This window comes from Gymnogyps californianus, chromosome 3, assembly GCF_018139145.2.
Source record: "Gymnogyps californianus isolate 813 chromosome 3, ASM1813914v2, whole genome shotgun sequence".
NCBI classification, from domain to species: Eukaryota; Metazoa; Chordata; class Aves; order Accipitriformes; family Cathartidae; genus Gymnogyps; species Gymnogyps californianus.
The window spans coordinates 86694919-86716520 of NC_059473.1; the positions used below are offsets into that span (position 1 = coordinate 86694919).

General features: G+C 38.8%; 1 protein-coding gene across 1 annotated transcript in view; it reads left to right on the forward strand.

The window, feature by feature from the left end:
- Nucleotides 1-21602, forward strand: part of MDN1 (midasin AAA ATPase 1) — a 103884-nt gene that overhangs the window by 22028 nt on the left and 60254 nt on the right. The window contains exons 17-37 of the mRNA XM_050893729.1: nucleotides 1250-1353; nucleotides 2293-2437; nucleotides 3847-3943; nucleotides 5593-5706; nucleotides 6362-6509; nucleotides 6682-6792; nucleotides 7615-7766; nucleotides 8254-8432; nucleotides 8782-8990; nucleotides 10708-10854; nucleotides 11612-11753; nucleotides 11881-12015; nucleotides 12089-12227; nucleotides 13154-13292; nucleotides 13386-13516; nucleotides 15030-15174; nucleotides 16890-17019; nucleotides 17605-17838; nucleotides 18598-18795; nucleotides 20259-20467; nucleotides 21006-21128. Of these exons, the coding sequence (XP_050749686.1) occupies nucleotides 1250-1353; nucleotides 2293-2437; nucleotides 3847-3943; nucleotides 5593-5706; nucleotides 6362-6509; nucleotides 6682-6792; nucleotides 7615-7766; nucleotides 8254-8432; nucleotides 8782-8990; nucleotides 10708-10854; nucleotides 11612-11753; nucleotides 11881-12015; nucleotides 12089-12227; nucleotides 13154-13292; nucleotides 13386-13516; nucleotides 15030-15174; nucleotides 16890-17019; nucleotides 17605-17838; nucleotides 18598-18795; nucleotides 20259-20467; nucleotides 21006-21128 (3131 nt within the window). The remainder of the gene's footprint in view (nucleotides 1-1249; nucleotides 1354-2292; nucleotides 2438-3846; nucleotides 3944-5592; nucleotides 5707-6361; nucleotides 6510-6681; nucleotides 6793-7614; nucleotides 7767-8253; nucleotides 8433-8781; nucleotides 8991-10707; nucleotides 10855-11611; nucleotides 11754-11880; nucleotides 12016-12088; nucleotides 12228-13153; nucleotides 13293-13385; nucleotides 13517-15029; nucleotides 15175-16889; nucleotides 17020-17604; nucleotides 17839-18597; nucleotides 18796-20258; nucleotides 20468-21005; nucleotides 21129-21602) is intronic.

Below are 21602 nucleotides of genomic sequence, written 5' to 3' on the forward strand. Positions count from 1 at the left end.
TTCTAACTCATCGCTGCTGTTAGCTATGTCTGACAGTGTGAAGGTTGACTTGTCTGACCTATGGTGCCCTTGACATCTGATCTCCACTGAGCACATACTTGTTTGCTGTGTTGTTGAACAGTCTTCATTTGTGTGTCAGTCTTCCGTGTGAATGCATTCATACTTTCTTTCAGTCCTGGAGCCTCATTAGGTCTCACGAATATATCCTATTTTAAAAACAAAGCAAAATAAAACACAACAACAACAAAAAAAAAACCAAACCAAAAGTAATAGCTCTCTTAGGGTAGTAATGCCTTTAAGAGCTTGCTGATGACTTGGTTTCACTGTCAGTGATGCTGACTTGCCTAGTGCTTTACTTTGTTTCATTGTGGTTTTGTCTCCAAATAACAGTTTTTCTTGTTTTTACTTCACAACTCGTTTGGGACAGAGGCAATATGGATACTTTGCCTTGCATGGAGTGGTTTCTGGTTCTAGACCTGCTGAACAAATGAAGTTGTAGCTTTCATTCAGTATGGATCAAGTAAACTTAATTATGAACTTTGTCTCCCTTCTTCTTTTACCTGGTTCTTCTAAATATGCAGATATTAAAATAAATGCCCACAAATGTAAAAAAAAAAAAAAAAAAAAAAAAAAAAAAAAAAAAGGTTTTAAAGACCAGTTGTTGCAAGTATTGACAATCCTAAAGTAAAGACAAGCTGAAATCTGTAAATTGCAAAGCTAGCAACTTAAGTCATTATGATGCTGCATATACCTCAGGCTGTGACTTTAAACAAATAACTGGAATAAGTGCAATCGTAAATAATGTCATAACTGATAGGCAACAGTGTTTTTACTGATACTGAAGTGTTCATTGTTAATCTGTCATAAGGTTTGTAAATTTGGATTTATTTTTCTGACATGTCTTTTTCTGTCTCTGGAAATTGGAGAGTGGTAACAGTCATGCTGGAACCAAGTGCAGCATAAGTATTTGTTCCTAAGCTAGGACATGCTGGAATGAATAGCATATTATCCATACCCATATGTCAATGGTGTTCAGCTAAATTAAAAAAAACCCAAACAAACCAGCAAAATCTAATTTTCTGGTTTTTTAGTCATGAGATGTCTTCTGTAGAACTTGAATGTTTTTGTTGCTGAGCCAAGCTTACTCTTGTATCTCCGTGCTTGAAACAGCTTGATTAAAATACTGTTGTTCAACATTTTTTTGTGCTATTGTTCTGATGGTACAAGCTTAAACTTGTTTTGCTTACAGGCTCACCTCTGAAGGAAAAGTGGGAGGCATTTGGTCTTAAACTGAATCATGCTCATCAACAGATGAAAATGACAGAAAATGCTCTTCTCTTTGCATTTGTTGAGGTATTTAGAGATTTGCATTTTGATGCTAGGAAGAATAAGGAGAAGCATTTAAAAGACTTTGCAATCAGTATGATATAAATAACTTCCTGGCAAGAATCTTGCTGTGAAGTAAAACTTGTTCCATGATAACTCTGTGGAACAAAGTGTGCTCCTTCAAGGAGGTGGTGGTTAGATGGGGGGTGGGAGAATGTTTTGCAGTAACACATTAATTCAATGCTGTATAATAGGAATCAGGACTGGTATGATAAAAGAATATCAGCAGTATGTCACATCATCTTGACCAGTCTCCAGTAGGACATGCTCCTGCCTAGGGATTCCTGTGAAGGATTTAATATTAAGAACCTGTGCTGTTTATCTAGAAGTTTTTTTTTTTTAATGTTTCAAACCCATGGTATAATATTCTAATGACATTAAGTGTGATTAGGGGAAACTATGATGATTTATGCATGCTTGTTCCTTGTCACCCTGTTAGTCTGAATATATGCTCTCAAATTTTATGTAAAGTGTGTAAAATGTTGACCAGTCCTCTTTCTAAAAAATGACTGTATGGATAGTTGGAGAACCTTTGACTTAAGTATAGTTTTAATTAATAAGATACAGTTCCATGAGGAACGTAATATTGCTTGTGTCTTTGTTTGGATTTCTTTAGATTAATTGTCTTTATTCTCATAGTGGTGTCAGTGAAGCTTATGCACCACAGTGATGGCTATCACTGACAGGCAGCATTGCACAAATAAGAGAGATTAATTCTATTATATCTGAGCCAATCTAAATGGTAACTGATAATGGTGATAACTGTCTGACTTCTGTGACTTGCAAAATAATTGTTATTATTGAGGGAGAGCAATAAAACTGCAAAACAAGTATTTCTAGTATACAGATGCTTCAGTTGATATATCATTGCTGGTGACGTGATTAACAAATTGATCTTATTTTTAGGGTACTCTGGCACAAGCAGTAAAAAAAGGAGAGTGGATTTTATTGGATGAGATTAACTTGGCTGCAGCAGAGACTTTAGAGTGCCTGAGTGGTTTATTGGAAGGATCATCTGGGTCGCTGGTGTTACTAGACAGAGGAGACACAGGTACTATTTCTGTGCTTGCTCGTGCTATATCTTGCTATCCAGTTAGTTGAATTCCCTATCCTATAGGGCTCAAAATAAGTTGAGAACATTTACCATTAAAATGAATGTGTGCAGAAGAGAATAATGTGTTCTTTCTAGACTTCATAGTTTTATGCAAGAAGTGGGAGTTTTAATTCACTGTGGCTCAGGATATTGCAGCATGCAGAAATTGTTGTAGCCTTTGCCTCTTTGGACTCTACAAGGAGCAGATCTCTCTAGTGCCCTCAGTAAGCATTGCTGTGTCTAAAGACTATTCAAGGAGTGTAACTTTTCTTTGTTTGTTTTAAATAAAGTTGAGGTAGCTTGACGGATAAGGGCATGGGACATGAGGTTCAGTTGCTACTGTAGTAATTGTCTTTCACTGATCCTGCGAATATATTCTCCAGCTAGAAATATGCATACAAGGCCTTTGCTTTTTCTGAGTCATCGTGGGTTGACCCCAGCCAGCAGCTAAGCACCCATATAGCTGTTCACTCACTCCTCTGACCCCACCACCCCTCAGCAGGATGAGGGGAGAGAATAGGAAGAACAAAAGCAAGAAAACTCGTGTGAAATAAGTGATGCAAAGGCAGTCACTAACCAGCTCCTACAAGCAGACCAAAGTCTAGCCAATCTCTAAGCGACAGCCACCTTGAAAGACAAAAATCAGCACCCTGTTCTTCCTCTGCCCCAGTTCTTATTGCTGAGCATGATGTGACATGGTAGGGAATATCGCTTTGGCCAGTTTGGGTCAGCTGTCCCAATAGTGTTCCCTCCCAACCTTTTGCTCACTTCCAACCTAGTTGCTGGGGGAGGGAGCGCAGAGTGGGGAAAAAGAGAAAGCCTTGATGTTGTGCCAGCACAGTGCAGCAATAGCCAAAATATTGGTGTGTTCTCAACAGCATCACAAGGGCTGCTGTGAAGAAAATTAACTCCTTCCCAGCCACACCCAGTACAGATGTAAAGATAAAAAATGCAATTGCTGAATATTGTTTTCTGGAGCTACAGATAGACACAAATGTTGTCTGAGCTTCCTAGGCTGGGTTTTCTTCCTGGCCGAGGGAAGCACTGGCCATTGCTCTGAAAGAGACAAAAGGAGTTCCAAGTTTAGGGCTTATATAATTTTTGAAATATTTTGTGTTGTTAAAACATCCTGCTACGCACAAATAAAAGTCAGGGTTTCACTTGCCTGTGGCTGTTGTGAAGATGCAGAGATACTTCTGATAAAATTACATGGGGTTATTCTCTGAAAACTTTTCACCCTAGCATTTTAAGAAAATGTAGTAGTGCGGTAATAGAAAACTGGCTTAGATGAAATATACCTCATTTAACATAATAAATATCCCGTGTTTAGCATTAACCTTATGTCTCTTATTTCTGTCTTCCTTTAGAGCCTCTTGTCCGTCACCCTGATTTTCGCTTGTTTGCGTGCATGAATCCAGCTACAGATGTTGGAAAGAGAAATCTTCCTCCAGGAATAAGAAACAGGTAGGAGATAATGATTCTGTGACAAAATACTTAGTCACTGTCTTTTTCAGAGTTTAACTAGCTTCACGAGTTCACCCAGTGAAGAATGCATTATTTGAAGCCTGAGGATATAAGTCTGAACTCAAATTAACTTCCTGTGAGAGGTGCTTTCCACATCAGGGTGAAGGCTTTTCATGAAATAGCATCAGGAGAATACTTCTGTAAAGTTGCTGAGCATGAGCAAATGGTCTAGCAGTAGACTGTTGTCACTGGGGGCAGGGGAATGATCATTCTTTACAATTAAGCTGTCAGTGCCTGAGAATGCTCCTGCAGCAGTTCATGTTCCTGATGGGGATAATAAAGACAAGTGCTTTGTGCCTGTTTAGCAGCCTTTCTCTTGATAACTCAGAAGTGTTCCTGATCCTTGCAAAAAGCTGTATATCCAGCCTTGTTCACTCAGAAGGAAGGTGGTTTGCATGGTGGAGCAAATATGTGATATTCAAAATATTTGATGTGTGATCTTCCAACATTTAATCTGTGGCCAGGAAATTGGAGTTGTGGCAAATTCATTCTTCAGTACTACCTGTTCCTGAATGCAAAGATCTTCTGCTTGTATTTGATGCAGTTGCCCTCATGAGTGCCAAAAGTCGCACATGTAGTCCCTTACCAGATTCATAAACACTATGCAAGACTGTAGAGATGCACTAACTATATGTAACAAGTCATTTGTGGTTATTAGTGGCAAAATAAGGTTTTATTGCTATTAGCTTTCCTGGCTTAGTAGTGAAAGGAAAGAAAGAGAGTGTAATACAGAAGAAAGGAGACTTCAGCTTCAGCATGGCTTGTTAAGTTTAAATGAATTTATATATGCATTTGTCAAAAATATCCACCCCTCTGAAGTTAATTGTATTGCTCAGTTGTTTTGGGTTTGCTGTGGCGTGTCCTGAGCTATTGTTTGCAGTTGTAATGCGTGGTATGGAAGGGTTGCAGACTCGTATTCAACACCCGATGCAAATATACTGGACTAACTAACAGTTAGAAAATATGTTCATTAACTAGAGCTGCCAGTGTAGTGTACTAAATGTGAAACACTCTGACATATTTGAAGATACTCAGAACTTCACTGAGTACATGTTTTGCTGCTAATATTTCCTTTGCTTATTGTCAGGTTTTCTCATTTTATCATTGCTGAGCTGGATATTTGTAGAAGTAGAAAACAACCTGGATATGCTAGTCCTAGATATGCTAGTCATAACAAAATTAGAATAGGTGATATCTCATAAGTGTCCACTTTTTAAAATAGAAATCATTAGAGAGTCCACTTTGAAAAGTGCTCCTGCTGTGTCAGTACAGTCAGAACACTGCTGCTCCGGTGTTCAGGCCATAACATTTGGATATCTATTGCAAATTTTTTAAAACTTCAATTTAAAAATTACAGTCCCATAGTTTATTTTCAGTCTACTAAGTTAAAATAATTCAGATAATTTACTTGAAAGTATTAGTAATACCTTTTTTTAATTACTCTGGTTTTTGAGTCTATAGGTAGTTTGACAAGTCAGTATTCTGCTTACAAAATTTTAAATGTTATATACCATAAGAATCATATATAACTTTTTTTTTGGTAGTATGGTCAGATGTCTAAGTGTTATGGATTGATTTGATTCTCATAGGTTTACTGAACTTTATGTAGAAGAATTGAAAAATGAAGGAGACTTGCAAGTTCTTATCATGGATTATCTGAGAGGCTTGAATGTGAACAAAAATACAGTACAAGGAATTGTGAAGTAAGTTGGTTGTAATCTAAATCCTTGATGGAATAAGTCACAAAAAGAAAGTATGTAACTGTAGTCTGTGATTAGACTGTTTTGGGAAACACTATAATGCTCCCTACGCAGCAGTTTGCATAGCCTTAGGAAACGGAAGAGAGTAGACATCCATCCTCTTAATTCTGAAGGTTTCTGTACTTGTGGGGAGGAGATTTACTTATTCAGAATTACTTTCTGGGTGGCACCAGTTAAAAAACCTTGTTGCAGTCCTCTTGCCCATCTGAGAGACTAAAATGGTTTGTTTCTGTAGATCATACCAATGAAAGTCTTGTGTGTTTACCAAGTTTACCTTTCTTTCCCCTAGTTTAATGCAGTGAGATAGTACATCTTAACCTGAAGAACTGTTACATGTTTAGAATACTTCTAGTTTATAGTCGTTCTCTGTATATCAAAAATAATAATAATCATATCTCTCAAAAATATGGTTCTAGAGTATTCTGTTGCTTTGCTTCACTGCCTATACAGATGGCAGAGTTTGGCATGGCTTTCCTAACCTGGAGCTCTTAGAAAGTGACAGCTGGAGATAAGCTTAAGTGTTCATACTTTGGGTTTTAATTCCTTAGAGCAATGGTCTGATCAGTAACAGCACTATGTAACTCTTTTATTTTTGCAGCTTTTATTTATCTGTGAGAAAGGAAGCAGAAGCAAAGCTGGTGGATGGAACTGGCCACAGACCTCACTATAGTCTCCGTACACTTTGCAGGGCATTGAGATTTGCAGCATCTAATCCATGTAGCAGCATACCACGCTCGCTGTATGAGGTGATTACGTATGTTGGGGTTTGTTTCAGTGTAGTCTTTCGCTACAAAGACTGTTTGGGTAAAGGATTATCCTCTCTTCTAAGTGCGGTATTGAACAGAAATGATTCTTTAATCTCTATATTTTTTTCTAATGATTTCTCATTTTATCACTGAAAATAATTCTTCTTCTTAGGGCTTCTGTTTGAGTTTCCTGACGCAGCTTGACAGAGGTTCTCACCCAGTAGTTCAAAAGCTAATTTGCCAGCATATAGTCTCTGGCAATATCAAAAGCCTTCTCAAGCAGGTAGGTAACTAAGCCTATATAGAGCTGTTTAGTATTCAGAGTAGAATTTATTTTGAGTTGTTGTCTCTGCCTTTTTCCTCTACATTTCCTTCTTGCAGTCCTGTTTTTCATCTTATAAAGATAAGACCGAGAAAAAAAAAATTAATACTGTTCCTTTGTAATTTTTTTACTTCTGCTTGAAATACCCATATGTTAGCTAGTTCATTTGTTAATTTGAAAAAAATACAGAAGTCTGAATAACTACAGCATTGTGGAGAGTGGGCAGCTTAATACAGTGACTCCAACTGTAAAGCTTTCACAGACTTTTTATTTTTAGACTCCAAATGCAGAACGTATGGATACAAAGCAAACATCTGTGCTTTGTCTCTAATGGGAAAGGAAGAATCTCACTAGTGCTGGGAGCCCCGCATGAGTTTGCATGGGGGACTGGGCGAGTGGGATGGGGAAGCCAGTTTTAAGAGACAGGTATTTGTTTCAGAATAAACCCCTTCATATTAGAAAATATGTATGAATATAAAAAGATAAAAGCCAATTTCCTGCTTGGAAGCATACTTCAAAATTCAGTGCTAGGACTCTTGAGACATTTTTTTATCTTCATGGCACTGGCAAAGATTCCTGTTTCATGACCTTGAGATAATCTGGTCAGGCTTTTCCTGTAATTTGCATTCTGTGACAAGGAGACAGTGCTTACTGCAGGAGCTCTCAGGGATTAATTTAAAACGACTTCTTACAGAATATGTTGCAGTGGTGTAACAGTAGTTGTCTTCATTAGCAGATTGAAGCTCATTTGTATAATCTGTTATTTCTGTCATGTCTCCTTAGCAAATACCAAAACCCCAAGGAGGGAGATTTATACTTATAGAAGGATACTGGATTTCAGCTGGGGATAAAGAACCTACTGTAGATGAGACTTATGTGTTAACCCCTTCAGTTAAGCTTAATCTGAAAGACATTGCCAGAGTTGTATCTGCAGGGTAAGTCTGTTTCAACTTTTCCATTAAAAAACTAAGTTAAAGATGTTTATTTGGGCCTTGAGTGTTGGTGCCTGTCTAGCCTTTATTGTTTGACATGAGTAATGTCCATTTTCCTTCTACTTTACGGTTAATTTTTCATTATACAGTGACTTGAATTTATATATGTATTTCTTGTCTCCTTAAACCATCTTACTGCCATACCTAGTTTTATTTAAATGATAATCTAGAAATCAGCAGTTAGAATAACGTGCTTATTTCACACTGCCATGTAAAGCTTCATGGGTAGCAGTTAGCACTTGGGAGTAAAGTTATTTATGTTCCCCTGTTAGTGTATGATCTTGGATACTCCAAGTGAGTTAAGTGGTGACATTTTGGTCATGTAGTTTGGTGATGTAGATCTGTGAAAATTTCACATAATGTTGGTATCTTGTATATGAGAAAGATATGAGTCGTGCTTCTAAACCACTATTTTGGTTATCCCTTTTAGGACTCATCCAGTACTGATTCAGGGAGAGACCTCTGTTGGTAAAACCAGTTTAATTCGCTGGTTGGCTGCTGCTACTGGGAATCATTGTGTAAGGATTAACAATCATGAGCATACTGACATCCAGGAATATATTGGCTGTTATACATCGGACGCCTCTGGGAAGCTGGTATTTAAGGAAGGTGGGTGGGCATATTATAATTACTCCAAATTCCTGTCTCACTTCACTGTTTTTTTTTTTTTCTTCTTTTTCTGCTTAACTTGTCTGTTTTATCACAATGGAGAGATGACCTGTCATAAAGTTAGTAGTTCCGTATTAATGATAATCACTTATGTGAATTTCAGTGAATTCGTTCATGTTTGTCTCATTGTACTTGTCCTATTGGACATAAAGAAGATAATTCAGCAACTTAGTACTGTTGCTTCCATCTCTGGATTAGCATTTATACTGAATGAAAACTGGTTGCTACAAGTATCTGAATCCATGCTTTTGTTAGATTTTTAACTAGGACCTTTTCTGTTCCCTCGAAGGCATTCTCATAGATGCAATGAGAAAGGGTTACTGGATTGTTCTAGATGAATTGAATTTGGCTCCCACTGATGTTCTGGAGGCTCTCAACCGTTTGTTGGATGATAACAGGGAGCTGTTCATTACTGAGACCCAGGAAGTTGTCAGAGCTCACCCTCGCTTCATGCTGTTTGCTACACAGAATCCTCCAGGACTCTATGGTGGCAGAAAGGTCTGTATAATCTCTTCCTTTGAGTAGCTACGACTCTAGGGAATGAATCTCTCGTACATAGAAGTGTGGTGTGAAAACTTTCTGATGCATAGCACAGGATTAATGTGAAACTCTCAAGAGGTAGAGAGTTGAGGTGTCTGTGGACTAACTTTCAGTACAGCTGGGTTCTGTTTAGGTTAGTTGCTTGTTTTGCAGATACCAAATTTCTAATTCATTTTGAGTAGTTGAGATTTAAATGCTTTACTGAACTGGAGTTCATGTATATTGTATTTGACTCAGCATTTCTTGCTTGAGCGCTGGAGAAGAGATTTGACTTAGGCTATTGATGTCCATTTTGTACTGATTTTGGCTGGAATACTTAATTTTCTTCATAGTGACAGGTATGGTGCTATGTTTTGGATTTGTGACCAAAACAGTGTTGGTAACACAGGGATGTTTTAGTTATTGCTGAACAGTGCTTGCACAGTGTCAAAGCCTTTTGTGCTTCTCACACTGCCCTGCCAGCAAGTAGGCTGGAGGTGCACAAGAAGTTGGGAGGGGACACAGCCGCAACAGCTGACCCCAACTGACCAAAGGGATATCCCATACCATATGACGTTGTGCCCGGCATATAAAGCTGGGGGAATGTTGTGGTTTAACCCCAGTCAGCAACTAAGCACCATGCAGCCGCTTCCCCTCCCCCCTCCCAGTGGGGTGAGGAGGAGGAAAGAGGGGAAAAAAAAAAAAAGTAAAACTCGTGGGTTGAGATAAGAACAGTTTAATAACTAAAGTAAAATATAATACTAACAATAGTAATAATGAAATATAATAATAATAGTAATGAAAAAGAATATAACAAAAAAAAAAAGCGGGGGGGGGGGGGGGGGAACCAGTGATGCACAATGCAATTGCTCACCAGCCGCCGACCGATGCCCAGTTAGTTCCCGAGCTGCGATCCATGCCTCCTGGCCAGCTCCCCCCTGTTTCTATACTGGGCATGACGTTCCATGGTATGGAATACCCCTTTGGCTAGTTCAGGTCAGCTGCCCCGGCTATGCTCCCTCCCAGCTTCTTGCACACCTGCTTGCTGGCAGAGCATGGGAAACTGAAAAGTCCTTAACTTAGGATAAGCGCTACTTAGCAACAACTAAAACATCAGAGTGTTATCAACATCATTCTCACACTAAATCCAAAACCCAGCACTGTACCAGCTACTAAGAAGAGAGTTAACTCTATCCCAGCCAAAACCAGGACAGGGAAGAAGGAGGAAGGGGGGCATGTTCGGTGTTTGTTCCCCCAAATAACCATTGTGCATGATGAAGCCCTGCTTTCCTGGAGATGGCTGAACACTTGCCTGCCAATGGGAAGTGGTGAATGAATTCCTAATTTTGCTTTGCTTGTGCACACACCTTTTGCTTTACCTATGAAACTGTCTTTATTTCAACCCACAAGTTTTCTCACTTTTACCCTTCCAATTCTCTCCTCCATCCTATTGTAGGCGGAGTGAGCAAGTGGCTGTTTGGTGCTTAGCTGCCTACTGCAATTAAAACACAAAACGTTTTAAAGCTCTTGTCCTCATCCAGTCTGTCTCTTATGCTTTCTTTCAGTGTTTATGTGCATGTGCTAATTTGTGTGCTATGACACTATCCATATTTCCTTTGGATGTGTAGGGGAAGATATATAACATGAGGAATATTAAAGGAAAAAGTTCAAGCAATAGTATGTTATCCTATTTTAGGTTTTGTCCAGAGCCTTCAGAAATCGTTTTGTGGAACTGCATTTTGATGAACTGCCAAGTGCTGAGCTGGAAACCATCCTGCACAAGCGATGCAGTTTGCCACCTTCTTACTGCAGCAAGCTTGTCAAAGTCATGTTAGACCTGCAAGTATGAGAGTCTTTCTTCTTTTTGTAGAAGACATGCAAACGTATTTGAGCACAAAGTAACAGAAATCCCTTTGGGGGAGGGGAGATGTTGCTAACTGGCAGATATTTAAAAACCTAAATGGTAATTGATGGAAGAGAACCCACCAAAGTACTTAGTTCAGTGGTTAAGATAGAAAATAGGGAAGGTGATGTCAGATTTGAGAGAAAGCTAGCAGCAAAAAAATTAATAATCAAAGACCTTGGGGTTCGATGTGTAGAATAATCCCTTGCTCTGGATCCAGAGTACAGTATTGGATTTGTAGCTGTCTTTGGTCATGCTAAATTCCATATTATTTTTAAGCAGTAATTTTGGATGTGTTCTGACAGTCCTATGTTTAACAGGCGTTTAACACTTAGTATGTAGCTAAAACTCTCTCATATTTAAAAGCAATTTTAGCAGCACAAACCAGAGCACATTTCAGAGTGCTAACATACGTTTTGGTGTAGAACCTAATCTTTTGCTTGGATTTTGTTTTATTCCAGATAATTATTTTCTTCTTACTATTTTTATTTATTATCTGTATTATTTTGTTCCTGGTACCTATCAGATACCTGCTTAAAGGTAATTTGAGTTTGGGAGTTGTGACTGTACTAGACTTTTTTTTTTTTTTAATAGAGTTTGTTTGAAGAAGTGTCACATCAGAGAGTTCTGATTAGCTTTGCTTTAAGTATTCGAACAGGCTCGTGAAAAAATGGCTCATGTTTTGTTCTTATGATAGTCTTACCGCAGAGGTTCGACAGTGTTTGCTGGGAAGCATGGGTTCATTACCCTGCGGGATCTATTTCGTTGGGCTGAAAGGTACAGACTGGCAGAACAGCTGGAGAAGGAGTATGACTGGCTTCAGCACTTAGCAAATGATGGTGAGCCCTGCTACCTCAGGTTTTTAAAGTGTCTGTAGAATTGCTTTCTAACCCTAGTTCTTAAGTATGAATTTTTGTTGCTGATTAACCAGGTAGTAATTGCTTTCTCTCTTCCTCTGTTTTGTAGGTTTTATGCTTCTGGCAGGCAGAGTCAGGAAACAGGAGGAGGTGGATGTTATTCAGAGTGTCCTTGAAAAACACTTCAAGAAAAAACTGTATCCTGAGTCTCTCTTCTCAGGGGAAAGCGTCAAAAAGCTACTGGGTGAGTTTCCTAGGACCACACTGGTAGTTCTCTAGATGTGACTGGAGCTGATGGATTGCTTTGTGTTGCGCAGCTAAATCCTCCACGCAGATGTCGGTGATGGACAGAGATTTTAACCATATTGTCTGGACTCAAGGGATGAGGAGACTTGCCGTTTTGGTGGGACGAGCCCTGGAGTTTGGTGAACCAGTACTGCTGGTGGGAGACACTGGGTAAACTCGCTTTTTATGGTTCTTTGTAGTGCTGCACCACCCACTGAGACACAAAATGATTGTGTGGGCTTCGGTGCTTCTTTGATCTGGGATGTTTAAGCCTCTGTCATGGCAGACTTGCAGCTGCTGTTTTTCACAGTTCCCTTTTGAGGGGAAGCAATTTCAGCACAAGTCTTTAAAGGGATTATCTGCATTATGTATAACTACATAGAAGTTATATAGAAAGTGGTAAAATTGAAATGAGCTGACTTCTGTCCCCACCTTTCACAAGGTGCCCTGTAGAATCTCACTGTGCCTCCCTGGAGAGGCTGCTTTTGGGGAATTGTGACATTTTTCTGTTTGAGAACACATTTGCTTTACATGTTTTAAGAGCTTGAATATAGCCTTGCTGCTACTACTCCCCCTTGCCACTACCTCATATGCTGTAAAGGAGGTTGTAGAAGTAGATGCTGTCTGCTCTTGTGCTGGTTATAAATTTGGAGAGTAAATTTTTGTAGGAGAGAAGGGAAGAAAAACGCAAGAAAAGGGAGAAGTAAAATTATTTAGCTGTAATAAATGAGAACTCTAGGTACTCAGTAGTTTATTCCCTCAGACTTAGGCTTGATCTAGATATATAGCATCTCCAGTTTAGTGAAATGTTAGGCTAGTTGAGTACCTGTAGGGGCAGGCTGAAATAAATTTGATGTTGAACCTGCAGAAATCCATCAATGCAGATACCTTTAATTAAATTTAAATCAGTATCTTGTGCAAGTCAGCAACAGTTGTGCCAAAAATGGCTTCACTTTGCATACATTCCTTTCAAGGAAAGGAGCAGAAGGAAATTTGCATGCTGGGCCTTTGCGTCATAGCTCTTCAATGAAAATATGAATCCTGTTCAAAGTGAGCTGATTGGTTTTTTTCATTCTTCCCTTTCAATTACTTTGCAGGTGTGGTAAAACTACCATTTGTCAGATCTTTGCAGCATTAACAAATCAGAAGCTGCACTCAGTGAATTGCCACTTGCATATGGAGACTTCAGACTTCCTGGGAGGACTGCGACCAGTCAGACAGAGGTCGAAAGACCAGGTTTGTCTTGCATCGATAGTAGTTTGGATAGTGTGACCATGGAAGCAAAAAGTAGCAATTGCTAATGACTTTTCACTTCTTTTTCCTTCTTAGGAGGAATCTGATGGTTCTAGACTCTTTGAGTGGTCTGATGGACCTCTTGTTTTAGCAATGAGAGAGGAGGGTTTTTTCCTCCTTGATGAGATTTCTTTAGCTGATGACTCTGTACTAGAGCGACTTAACAGGTATGTCTTAAACGTGTTAGTATTAAGTATCCTCGATGTGTCTATTCATTATACAAATATGAGCAGGCCAAATCTAGCTTCTTTTAGACATTTGTTTCCTGGTCTGGATGAGCTGCTCTCTTAGTTGTATAGTTCTTGCTGAAAGGGAGAATGACCCAAAAAACTCTGGCCTTGTTCATGTTTCAACTTCTGTGCCAGTTTGCTTTGTTTTTCTAATTGTCATCCATCTGACAGAGGTGCTAGTTTTAATCACAGTAATACTTAGACAGTTTTTGCTGTTTGAAATTTTAATTACAGCTAGGGGGAAAGATAGTAAGGTAAGACAAGATAAAACTGCCTTGTCTTGCCTAAGTCTTGATGTCTTAACTTACCTGGAAAAATAAAAGGTACTTGGATTGAAAAGCAGATAAGTGTATGTTTGCTTGACATATGTTGGTACACTGATTATGTTGGTTTTGAATGCTTTTTGGTTGGTGCCATTACTTTCCATGTGGCTTTATAGTGCTGCTACAGACTGATCTGCACTCAAATTGCTGTATTTTTTTCATGGACAAAAATAAGATGATGAAAGGATTCACTTTATTCAATAGCTCATGTGCCTGGATAAAGAAATCGAGAACGTAAACCCAAGTTCAGTTGAAACAGTTTAAACAGTATCTGAAGACAATTTACAGCATGAGTCAAGTTGGAAAATAAAAGTAAAATCTCCAGTTTACCACCTGCAATATTAATATTTTCAGCCTGTCAGTGAGCTCTTGAAAATGATGCATCTTGTCAAATCCCAGAAACAAAATCTAGTATTTCCCTCTTGTGTGTGTGTGGGGGGGGGGGGGGAAGTTCATTTCATTATCTGCTTGCAGCAGTATCCCTCATTTTAGTCTTTTCCATTAGCCATTACACTGACATGACTGGCAGCTATTTTTTCTACCATATCCAAACCCTCTCTGTTACAAGCTGGTTTTTTTTCATTGTATCATAGCTATCATTCTTTCATAAAGTTCAGTATAACCTCTTTGTTTTCACAGTGATACTAAGCAGTGTCTTTCTAAGCAGGTAACAGCTCAAATTTTATGGCTTTTGGTGTACAGTGAAGTACAGCTAATGAAACAAAATCCCCCAAAACCACAAAGACCTAGTGGAGTACTTTTCAGACGTATAGTCTGTCAGCTTGAAGACTGGTTCATTGTGCAGATTTCTTTATCTAGCTCCTATGAATATAAATTTTGCCATTGCTTTTGTAAAGAGAGCTGTGAGATATATATACATTATTAGGTAAGGTTTTTTGACAGATCATTTGAACTGAACCTTATCAACAAGGCTGGGTAGAGTTTCCTTCTGAACAAAATCAGAAATGTTCTCAATTGGGGAGGATGAACAGATTTTAAGTTTTTAATATGAATTCTGAGGCAATGAAAGTTTCATCAGGCGAATTCATGTGTTTTTCATTTTTAAGTGACCTTTTGAAGTGTGAAACTAAATTTAAAATAAACATTTTTTTTAACCTTCTCTCTAGTGTTCTTGAAGCTGAAAAGACATTGGTACTTGCTGAAAAAGGCGGTCAAGATGATGAGGAGAATGAGGTAGAACTATTAGTTGCAGGAAAGAAATTTCGTATCCTTGCGACCATGAACCCAGGAGGTGACTTTGGGAAAAAAGAGGTAAATGTCAAAGCAACTGGAAGTACAGCATGCATCTTCTGGTCGTATTGACTGTTTAGTGATTAGAGGTGCAAAGCAAAAATGCATCATGCCAATTCTGGCATCCGGTGCTTCCTAGTAGGCATCTGCTTCATCGCTCTAAAGAGGATTAGGATGTATCTGTTTTTCATCACTTCTGTGTGCTGTCATTTTGACAATAGAAGTCAATACTCAGCAGAATGACAAAGAAAACTTCAGGCTTCTAAATACTATAGGTAGGCTCAGTATGTAGAATACTTCAAGTACAGGAAATGTGGCTCGTGAAGCAAGTAAATCCAACTCTAACATGAGTCTGGAGTAGTGTGAAGTTGTGTAATAGATTGTTCTCCCTAATACTGTTCAGAAAGTGACAGTTAGAAGTCATCTTGTCATTCTTAGTGAATATGAACATCACATCCCAAAAGACCTTTCTCATTAAATGAAAGAAAGTCTGTTTCTGAAGTTCAGCTTTAAGTAACTTAAGACATGTTAAAAAAAAAAAACAAAAAACCCAAGCTTTTAAGCACTCTTGGGAGCTAGGACTAAAAAAAAGAACCATAAGCCCTTTTACCCAAAAGAAGATGGGTACTCCATTTAAAGTGGTTTCTACAGTACAGAACAGCTCATTGTAAAGCCGTGTGTTTAAAGGGGATTTATTTCTGCATTGTGTTTGTGCTAATGATTTTTGCTTGACTAATTCAGCCAGAGGAAGAGAGGAATTACAGAAACGAGTTGTAATTGAAGGCAAATTTCCACATGGTAGTTTGCTTCTGTAAGCAAAAGGAGATTACATAGCCATTTTCTAATACGTGATGTCTGTCGTGGTTTAACCCCAGCAAGCAACTAAGCGCCACGCAGCCGCTTCCCCCTCCCACCTCCCAGTGGGGTGGGGAGGAGGAGGGAAAAAAAAAAGTAAAACTCGTGGATTGAGATAAGAACAGTTTAATAACTAAAGTAAAATAAAATACACTACTAACTACTACTACTACTAATAATTGTAAAGAAAAGGAATATAACAAAAAAAGAAGTAACACCCAAGAAAAGACAAGTGATGCACAATGCAGTTGCTCACCACCCGCTGACCGATGCCCGAGCAGCCATTCGCCCCTCCTGGCCAACTCCCCCCTGTTTATATACTGGGCATGACCTTCCATGGTATGGAATATCCCTTTGGCTAGTTCAGGTCAGCTGCCCCGGCTATGCTCCCTCCCAGCTTCTTGCACACCTGCTTGCTGGCAGAGCATGGGAAACTGAAAAGTCCTTAACTTAGGATAAGCGCTACTTAGCAACAACTAAAACATCAGAGTGTTATCAACATCATTCTCACACTAAATCCAAAACCCAGCACTGTACCAGCTACTAAGAAGAGAGTTAACTCTATCCCAGCCGAAACCAGGACAATGTCTTAGAATGAAATGGAGCTTTGGTGCTTGCAAACCAGCTCGGTTTCTTCCCATATTCTTTTGAACTTTCTTTGTCAGTCATTTCCTGCATTGATGCCACTACTAGAATCTTAAAATCCACATTCTCTCAGAGATTTTGTTACAAAGTGGCCCTGTCAAAATTAGAAGGAAAGGTCTAGCTTGGTCACTTTATTTGTTGTTTGCAAGTGCTATGGCTACAAGGCTATCAGTTAACTGCAACCTTAAGTAATATGATGTAATGTAACTGAATTGCTGTGTCCTGCTTGTTTGCAGCTTTCTCCTGCATTGCGCAACAGATTTACAGAAATATGGTGTCCACAAAGCAATGGCCGTGATGATTTGATACAGATTGTAAAACACAATCTTCATCCAGGATTGTCTCTGGGTGGAATAAACCATCAAGGTGAGTATTTCTCTGTGTGTTGGTATTCAAACATTGTTAAGAAAAAAATGAATTTGGAGGCTGGTAAACTTTCCTCAGAATTTATACTACTGTGTCCCTTTTTCTTGTAAGTACATCTCTCTCTGAGGACAGTTATGAAATATTTTGGACTTTGTTCTTCGCTCATTGTGTAAGTTATATGGCTAGCCAGAAGTAAGTTCAAGGCTGTATTTACTTCACCATCCAGGTAGTTGAATTATCCCCAGCCGTTCAGCGCCCAATCTTAGTTTCAATGTAAGGTATTGAAATAACTGGCACTTCATGTTCTGACAGCAGCTTCACTGTTAGTATTAATCACTTGATTCTGTCTTGTTACTTGAATTTAAAAGGATCTGTAAAGACAGTACAGGCATGGACTTACTCTTCAGTTATCCTGCCTGTTAGGATATAGAGTACCCATCCATGTTGCTCATGCATTACAGCTGTACCTACTTTAGTGATGCTTTTTATACAATAGTGTAGTAGATGTGACCAATAAAATTATTTGGTAACTCCATTGATTTTTTTTTTTTTTTTTTTTTTTTTTTTTTTTTGCTGTCTCTTCAGGAGCAGACATAGCAGAGCTCATGATGGACTTTGTTGAATGGCTGACTAATCAAGAGTTTGGTCGCCAGTGTATTCTCAGTGTGCGAGATGTCTTGTCATGGGTTAATTTTATGAATGTCATGGTGGAGGATGAAGAGTTGAATTCTGCCAAGGAATATAGCCTTCTTTACGTTTCTCCAATGATGTCTTTTATCCATGCTGCATGTTTGGTATACATTGATGGAATAGGATCAGGTAAGTCTTTTTAGTGCTCATTTGGTAGCAGAAAATATGAAGATACATATTTGTATTAATATTTTTGAGTAGAATGCAAACAAAATGCTTTGGGGCAGCATGGAACTCTTCTGGGAGAAGTGTTCACTTCCATTTAACAATATCTGGACTTCATATGCCCTTTTTGTGTTTCAGTAGCAACAGTTTGAATAATACAGCAAGCTTAAGTAAATTAGAGGTAGTAATAATAATATTACAAAGGCTAGCACACAAATAAGGAAAGCCTGTGTTTTTTATTGAGTCTTCTGAGCTGATATGGTACTTAATTACATGACCACGTATTATTCTCTCTCCCACCCCACATGTCAGCATCTGTGCGTGCTAGCCTATATCATGTGCATAGCTCAGAATGCATCTTTGCATATTTGGCCACTGGCCTAGCTGATAAATAGGAGATGTGAGAGTGGGGAAAAAGTGAAAAGCCACAAGAAATGCAGGAAAGGAAGGCCTGGGGGGACTATGGCAAGGGATCAGGATGATAGTGATGGTAGAAGAAAGGGTTTTGGAAATAAGGTGGCCTTAATTCTGTTGCTCATAGAACAATTTGTCCATGGTAAATAGTACTGGAAGCATTGGCAAGCAAAAGCACTAACATGAAATATAAACCTGAAGCAGAATACTGCACAAAAATAGCATCTGTGAAGGAATTGAGTTTTCTTGGTCATAAGATGAACGTGCCTAGTTATGTTTGTGAAGCACACTTAACTTTTCTAATTACAGGTACAACGTCCTGCTCAGCTGATACGGCTTTATTAGCTCGTGAAAAATGTCTGACATTCTTATGTGAGAAAATGAGTCAATTCCTTGAACTGACTGATTATCAGAAGAAAGAACTAAAGATCTATGACAGAACAAAGGAGAAAGAGTTTGTGTGGATGGACAACTTTATGGGAATCCACCCCTTTTTTATTCCAAGAGGCAAGAGACTTTGTGGGAGTGGGTGGACATTTATTCTGTGGCTTTTATTCCCAATAGTTCTGTTATTCACTAAATCTAAGTAGGATACCTGAACTATTACAGAACAATTTATAGTTTGTTCTCAAGCCTTAGAAAAACTCCTTTTCTGCCTCCAAGTGTGTTGATTGCAACTCGATCACATTTATTAAGAAGACACATCTGTTAATTGCGTTCTTTGACTTTTTAAAATTACTGGTTAATGGCCTAATTTTAGTAGACTTTTTTGGTGTAACAAAGCTTCTTTAATTTTGAGTTGTAATTTTCTGTTACTTTGCATGATCAGAATGTCTGCTAACTTCCACTAACTAAAGTTACAGCTCATCCTGGCCCTTGTGTAAAGCATGGGGAGCAGGGGTCTTGGGTACAATGCTAAACAGAATGGAGACTAATGCCCTGCCTTGCTGTAGCCTCTCAAAGATTCGCTGCAATTTTTGCAAAATTATTTAGTCCCTGCATTTTAGTTCCTCACGTGACAAATTAATGCAAATGGAACTATCAAAATATTGCTTTCTACCCTTAAAATACGGTGACGGGACTAAAAAGTGATGACTATGAGCTTTCTAGTTCAGCTGGTTAGCTTTTAGTACATGGAACTACATGTTCCTAATGCTATATTAATCATTCATCTTTGAACATTTTGATATTCATGGATTGTGTTAGTCATGCATAAAACTGTACAAGGTAATGCTTTTTTGTAAATTGCTTAGTTTTCGTCTGCTAATTAGATCACAAAAGGAAGGATCTCTTTCATACTAGAGAGGTATCAAGATGTGTAAGATAAATTGGTGATTAATATCTTGTATACCTGAGCAATGCTGTATTACAGAATTTGGGGAGTGATGTCCCAGTGAGCCATACTGGCTGGAATTTGGCAGACAAGCTCTGTACTCTCTCCTTGCTGTATGTCATGATAACAGTAAAGAAAATATGTGCCTAGCAGCACACTTTAATTAAGCACTCTTCCTTCACAGAACTGGCAGTGTATGGAACAAATTAATACGTTGTTCTGTAACATGACTGAATTGTATTCTTCAGTGCCAAATTTTCAAAAGCTGCTTTTGAGTTTTAGATCTACAAGTCTGAAGCACAAGGACAGATTTACGATTTTTCAGTGCTAGATCTCTAGTTTGGGTCATGAACCAGGAAGTGTCGAAGTTTCATGGCAAAGTACATCGTGTATTCATATGCTTTTTGCAAAATTCAACATAAATACGCGGAGATGGGCTGAGACACAGCTGTGGGTCAAACAGAAAGTGTATGTGCCTGATCTCTGAGAATGGGATACAAGCTTGATCTCCATTGCTCGCTGTAATGAGATCAGCAATTAACAGACAGAATGATCTCATTCAGAAGCACACTGTCAGCAGCTCCAGCATAAACATTCTGGTTTAATTGTTTTCTGGTTTACTTTTCCTTTGTTTTAGGCCCTGTTCTCCAGAGGAACAGCATTACAGATTATGCTCTAAATGCCGGTACTACAGCAGTGAATGCACAAAGACTGTTAAGAGCCCTACAGCTTAACAAACCTATTTTGTTGGAGGGGTCACCAGGAGTGGGCAAGACCAGTCTAGTTGCTGCCCTGGCAAAAGCCTCGGGAAACTGTCTTGTTCGAATCAACCTGTCTGAGCAAACGGTAGAACAAAATATTACCTTTGTAACTTAGTGTTTATGGCAGGGGGGAGGTTTTGTTTAACTTAAAAAGCGTAGTTCTTTTTAACTTTGGCACTGAGTCTGAAATGTCAATTTTTCCTTCTTGGTCTCAAGATACAACTAAATGGGAAGGGGGAACCAGAAAGAGCAGTGAGTTTCTGTGAGCGAATGCCAATTCCCAGATTTTTCTGTTCTTTTCAAGTGAAGACATGCTTATCTTTGTCTACTGTATTTTTCTTAGCTTCTGCAAAGTTACTTGAAAACAGCTTTAAGGCTTTTTGGCTTTTCTGTTCCAATTTAGTGTTTTGTTGTTAAATATAGTAGCTGGTCACTGGAGTCCTATCATGGAAAAGCTTTTAGCATCTTGCAATTACTGAAATTTTTTAAATGGAGCTAAAATGTAGGTATTAAAAGGGGAGGGAGAAAATGTGAAGTAAAGTTAACAAAGGCTGTTTATGAACTTTTGTGGAGTTTTGCAATTTTCCCACCCCCACCCCCTCCCCCGTTCTCTACTCCCAAAGGATGTGACAGACTTGTTTGGAACAGACTTGCCTGTTGAAGGTGGGAAGGGAGGAGAGTTTGCCTGGCGTGATGGACCGCTACTAGCAGCATTAAAGGCTGGACACTGGATTGTATTAGATGAGGTAAATTCACGTTTGGGGCACAAATAAAATGGAATGTTCTGGAAGAGCAAAGGTGATGATTTGGCATGTAGGATAAATACCTTCGAGGGTTGATGACTGAAATAAATTTTGCTTACTTTTAGTTATGTGCACGTAGTGCCACATTGAAAGTGATCGTTCCGCTTAAGAGAAAATTAATCTCCCTCTACTAAGTCCCTCTGCCCATTGGCCCTCCATAGAGGGAGTGTAAAAGACCGGCTTTGACTAGACCCCTTTTAGACGAGAACAAGGATTGAATCCCAACCTAAATTACTGCAGAAAACCAAGGGTAGATTTGATTTACATTTGAAAGGTTTTGGGAAGAGTGCCAACAGAAGTTTTGGTATGCTTTTATATGGATATAATTTCACTGAAATAGAAGGCATTTTGCTGGGACTAATACACTGTGTTGGGTACTGATTTAATTGAGATGAAGAAGAGTTACATGTTGCCAGT